This window comes from Pygoscelis adeliae, unplaced genomic scaffold (assembly GCF_000699105.1).
Source record: "Pygoscelis adeliae isolate BGI_AS28 unplaced genomic scaffold, ASM69910v1 Scaffold75, whole genome shotgun sequence".
In the NCBI taxonomy this organism is placed as follows: domain Eukaryota; kingdom Metazoa; phylum Chordata; class Aves; order Sphenisciformes; family Spheniscidae; genus Pygoscelis; species Pygoscelis adeliae.
Window position 1 is genome coordinate 1,746,738 of NW_008824772.1, and position 5,892 is coordinate 1,752,629.

Below are 5,892 nucleotides of genomic sequence, written 5' to 3' on the forward strand. Positions count from 1 at the left end.
AACAATGAAAAACACTGCCCACAGAGCTTAGAATTTAACACGTAAAAGGCTTAAGCCCAGCGTATTAGAAGTTCAGGTGAAATTGATGTCATCTTGCAGAAATGAACCCTCATTCACAGTGACAGATTTAAATTGAGTCAGGTTAACTAAAATTCTAGTATTTAAAATAAATACATGAAAAAAAATCTTTTCAAATACGTCACATTTGTGTTGCATACACAACAGTATCATTTAGACCACACTTGCGCAGCTTTTTCTAATTTCTGCACTTTTATAAAACAGACAAGACATTCTCAAGATTTCAAAGACAATATAGTGAAGATGTTAGTTATAAATATTCATTTGAAATCAACTTTATTATATCTGTTTTCAACTAACCAATTTGTTAATATAGCCATTAAAAAACCCTAAGAACACAGACTGATGAGCTATTTAATTTGCTGTAAATTGATCTGGTAATGAAATGGGTATTTGCCACATGAAAATACAGATATTGTTTATGCAATGTTTTTTTACCTGCTGCCACTTTTCACTTTCAGCCTGGATACATGGAGTATCATAAATGGCTCTGTAGTGCTTACAGATGGAGAGGTAGGAGCCTTCATGTTGATCCAGCTGGATCATTAAGTTGTAGTATTTCAACTTTAGTTTCTGAAACAGTATCAAACAGTAAAATTAATACAGCTCCATGAATCAAGTAAATGAAATCCAACTGGATACCAGAAAACACAGGGATTCAAATACACTTGGACATGGAGAGGCACGTCAGATTAAAAGGGGGGGGAGAGAAATCCTCCAATGACTTACTTCTGTGTTTTCTTCTTGAAAAAATTTTGTATTAATTTTTTTGCTGATAATTTGAGTCCGAATATAGTCTTTTACAGCTAGACAGAGTCTCATCTGCTCCAAGATAAACTCTACACGTTCTTTCTTTTCCATTGAACCATAGGTTTCCACCTAAAATGAAAATGTAACTATTTAACACTGTCAAAGTCAAATCAAGTGAAGTCTTAACTGTGCAAGAAGAGGGGGCGAAGGGAGAGAACAAAACAGAACAACAGGAAAAACAGCTATTCCAGAGCAAGTGAAAACGGAGAAAAGGTTATTCAATTTGACATTATAGCCCCCACTTACACCGGAAGGATCCACTAAACTCAATGCACTACCTAGAAAATTGAAATCTGTTTTCCAAATGGGAAATAATTCTATGTAACCTAACCATGAGACTAACAAAAGCAATTAAAACTGAATTACACTTTCACTAATAACAGTTAATCTCATTCCAGGCATTTCTGCAGATGTACCGAATTAAGTTTCTAAACAATAATCTAAGAGCAGTCAGAATCAGTTTTTATTGCTGACGCAATTTTGAGTTACATGGCATGTTACCTGCAATTCTTGCAGAATCGAGGCAGCCTCTTTCACTTCACCATTCTGTTCTTTTATTGTTGCAAGTGTCTTTGTCAGGCGAGCACGTTCAATTTCCACATATATCTGAAATCAGAAGTAGTAGTTTAAACATTGCAATTTTCTGAAGAAGAGTGCAAACTCTAAGACCACAACCCCACTAAGACATGTATTTGATGTTTTCATACAACCAGTTAATTCCTTGTGTATCTATACACTATACTGATACTATCCACAACATACACAGATAAAATATGATGGATAGTTGACACACCGGAAGTATTTGGACCAAATTAACATTAAAAAAAAAAAGAGTCTAAATTAGTCTACCATTCTTTAAGCAAACATAAAAGGATGTGCACTGTGAATGAAGTATTATTTTGTCTGCTAAAATACACTGAAACAGGTACGACGCTATGACTTTAATGGTTAACGTGTACTAAGTACTACCGTTTGCATTATTTCACTCACTCCTAACCATCCATAAATCAACAATACTTGATTAGTAACAATTTAGACTAACTTTTAACAGGCAAAAGCCGCAACATGAACACAAATTTGTCTTAATCCAGAATTTTTTATTTTCTTAAAGTAAAAGGAACATTATGTAAATAATTAACTTACTATAATGCTTTGATATCACCCTCTGGTTACTGTAACTGTACCTAACACCTTGTTAAGCCCAGGAGAAATTAAACTAAACTTGCCAGTTCCTCTAACAAATTCAAATACATAACATTTTAAAAAGTGAAAAATAAATGGCATTTTAGAACTTTGAAATGTATTACTAATTATATTAATAATACATCCAAATATCTACATCATGGACATATGACTAGTGTTTCAGCAAATTATTTAAATATGAAATCTGGAAAATATTTGCAGTCTTTTGGCAAGAAATACACTACTTGACTTCTCAGGTTAATTTAAAAATATACTTTTGCTCTTATTTGAACAACATTAAAAAATAATGTTAAGAAGCTATGCTTTTAAAGAAGGTGAACATTTTTATTCTACCTTTTAGACATTCAGTCTTAAAACAAAATCTTACTTTTCCTTCTGTAACCATACGCAACGTGTCAATTAAGCGCAGTTTGACTGGTAAGTCTGTGATGTCTTCAACATAAGTGCAGCACTGCTGGACCATTTTAGCAACTGCCTAGTACAATAACAGAAAAGAAAAACATACTGTGTTTTTAGATTTCTCAAATGCATTCAAACTATAACACTCATAGATAAGTACTAGTTTCATATCAAACTAAAGAGACTCAACAAAAAGCATGCAAGATACATCTAATCACTTTGATTCATAAAAATGTGTAAAATGATGCTAGCAACTGATGCTAGAAGTCAAATGCGATGCTGTTCTGTCATTTCTTTCTTCTCAGTTTTTCCAATGATATTCAAAATCATTCATCCCATGAGGTTCTCTCTTGAAAAGTAGTACTCCTCTTCTGCCAAATCCACACGATTCTCACATGGATTGACAAGACCTATCTGTTTGCCCTAAGACCTGCGTAGCTAAAGGGAAGGTACATCTTCTCTTCAGTGTGTGCACTAGCCCTTCTCTTTAGGACACCTGTAGATTTTTGAGGAAGGGAAGGAAGAGGCGTAATTATTTCTGACTGATGCTTTTCCATCTCTGCATATTCCCAAACAGGCACTAATAAGCTAGCATCCTTCACTGGGAAGCACAGGTATTGGAATATGTTCTTCTGGTAACAATGCTGACAAAGCTGTTAAAATTATTATTAAATTACCTACTTCTAAAAAAAAAAAAAAACAATGAAACTTCTAGAAACTTCTTCCTCGAGAAGAAAATTCAGCTGAAATGACCCGAGTCTTCAGCCACAGTTTGTCCAAGTTAGAGAACTAAACTGTACTCTACTTGTATACAAACTCCTCATGTTTCTGCACATTAAAAAGTAGGTAACCTTTTTCTTCCTAAAGCAATGATGCCATTAAAATTACCTGTTGCTAACTTCTAATTAAGTCAAACTAAACACACAGTGCAATAAACTTTGTACCTTCTTAAATGCAAGTGCTTTCAGCTATCCTGATAGCCGATTTCTCAGACAGAACTGAATTCCAGAATATGACAGTTTCAAAAGCAAGCATGTAAAGCATACACCTTATTTGATCACAATAAATTGCAACAACTCTGTTTAATGTACACCTCATGTGAACATGAAAAATTAAGATTATGTCTACAATACAGACTGTAGAAGAGTATAAAGATGAACTACCATCTAAAAGCACTGGTATGCACTGAAAGCAGAAAAGTCACAGTTGTGTTGCCAAGAATGGCAAGCTGGACCACACGGAGCTCAGGCACCAGGTGAAGACAGACTAATTCCAGACATCAGTTTCATTATTGGCTTTCATTATGCCTACCAAAAAATGTCAACAGAAGCTAATTACAATATATTCAGGCAGGTGCTACAAAGTCAGGAAAGTCCATACACACAAGGGGGAATCAGATACATAATACAGCTCCAAATATAATTTTATTTTTTGTTTCAAAGGATTAAATTCACCTGTTTTAACTGACTTCTTCTCTTTGATAGAAGAATAATATTTTCATTAAGAGCATCCCAGTCTTTAGCTTCGTAACACATTTTCACTATGGCAACTAAGATACGGGATGTGGAGACCATGTCAGATGCCTGTAACAAACAAACAAACAGCATAGCAGTGATGGGATAAACACATCAGACCTCCATCACTTGCACTTCTATTACACAAGGGGAAAAGAACTGATTATATCTAGCCTCATTGATTTTCTTTTTAAAGAAAAGAACAACAAAAGAGAAAGACTGATACTCCAATTCCCTTCATCAATTTAATGCAGTGGAACAAGGGGGTGTGTAGGACAACCCGGCATAAATGTTGCACACCATATGCTACTTACCGTTCGTGTTTGTTTTTCCAAGGAAAGAAGGTTTTCAATTACTTCTTGCAATCTTCCTTCCTAATGTGATAGGCAAAGAATTACCACCATGAGTGAAGAATACAACTCAGTTTAAATTGAGAGTAGCTCTAATTCTCATGTAAGTAAAAAACGTAGACTAGCCTGTACACTAATTTTTAAGTATTTTATTTCTTAAAAAAGAAACATACATAGCACTAACTTTAAATATATGGTTCTACACACAGATTAAACTGGAAAGGTACTAGTTCCATTTTTGCCCAATACATGCTATAAATTGTCTGTCTTGAGCGAGAGACCTAGCAAGTTTCAGACAGGTTTGGTTAGCTCACATTCACTGAGCTAGATGGATGACTGATTTCTTTCCTAGCCAAAACAAAGCTTTAAGTGAGAACACACATGCAATTAGATACCTTGGCCAAAAAACTGTTTTACTATTACTTTCATCCACATTCATCATATCTTAATTACAGCATATTACAGAAAGCATAAACTATATGCTTTACAGTCCAAGCATGGAATTACAATAGTCCTGCCTTTTGGGTTTTGAGAACTGTATTGCCTTTGTTTAGAGGAGTTAAAGCTACCACAATGTACTTTTACATCGAAGTTGTAATTCCTAGCAAATATCTTACAAAAAAATGTTAGTATGGGAGAATTTGTAACAGCCAGTGGCAACTGTGGGGCTGCAAAAAAAGGTTAGAAACTAGAAAATTAGTAACAAAAAAAAGAAAATTAAATTAGTTTCTAAAACGTACCCACCCTACTGAAATCTTTTAAACTACATACAATGGTTTGTCAAAGATGTGCTCCTACCGCCACAAAATCTACATGTTATACAGCAATGAAACATGGTCCTGGTGTCCATACCTACACAGAGCTATGCCCGTGGGATAAACACCTGTGCCTACTCTCCATACAACACAGTCTTAAGACAGTGTAAGGTGCGATTTACTTATCTTAAAGCTACTGCCTTCAGAATCCTACAATGTGCTATATAGTACAACATGTCCATCACAAGACACATGGCTCGAGCAGAGCATTTGCAGCATGTAAAAAATCAGGTGTCATCCTTTGGGGAAAGAATGTAACAGCAAATCCAATCTGTCTGTTCTGAGGTCTGATATGCATGAGAATCTCTGCGCTACAGAACAAGTCCATGAAAGAAACCTTAAGATACACCAAATGCGTGGTTACCGCTACGATCCCATCAGCAAGACACTCTGTGGTCATCTATGGCTGGGTGCACATTCATGCTTGCTCAGCGGATGCCAGGCACCCTATCAGCCTGCCATGGCTCCGGCCCTCCACCCCAGTCTTTTGGGGCACCTACATAACCGAGGTCGAAGGATGCAAACCGCTGCCTGTCTGACCCGACACGGGACCGACTACGGGAAGGCCGCTTCCGCACACAGCAGTCCTAGGGTGAACAAGCACCTACGGGTCTGCCCAGCCACGCTCCACGCGGGAAGTGGCAGCAGGGAAGAGCCACGACCCTTCTGGTAGACTCGGGCCTCCCCATCCCCTCACCCGCGGGGGTGCACCCCGACATCTCC

General features: G+C 36.7%; 1 protein-coding gene across 1 annotated transcript in view; it reads right to left on the reverse strand.

Annotated features, from left to right (window-relative positions):
* PSMD12 (proteasome (prosome, macropain) 26S subunit, non-ATPase, 12) overlaps positions 1-5,888 on the reverse strand; it is an 8,964-nt gene extending 3,076 nt beyond the window's left edge. The window contains exons 1-7 of the mRNA XM_009323776.1: positions 5,778-5,888; positions 4,319-4,378; positions 3,945-4,073; positions 2,459-2,566; positions 1,390-1,494; positions 808-957; positions 517-651 (exon numbers count right to left, since the gene is read on the reverse strand). Of these exons, the coding sequence (XP_009322051.1) occupies positions 517-651; positions 808-957; positions 1,390-1,494; positions 2,459-2,566; positions 3,945-4,073; positions 4,319-4,378; positions 5,778-5,888 (798 nt within the window). The remainder of the gene's footprint in view (positions 1-516; positions 652-807; positions 958-1,389; positions 1,495-2,458; positions 2,567-3,944; positions 4,074-4,318; positions 4,379-5,777) is intronic.
* Between the last annotated feature and the right edge of the window lie 4 nt (positions 5,889-5,892).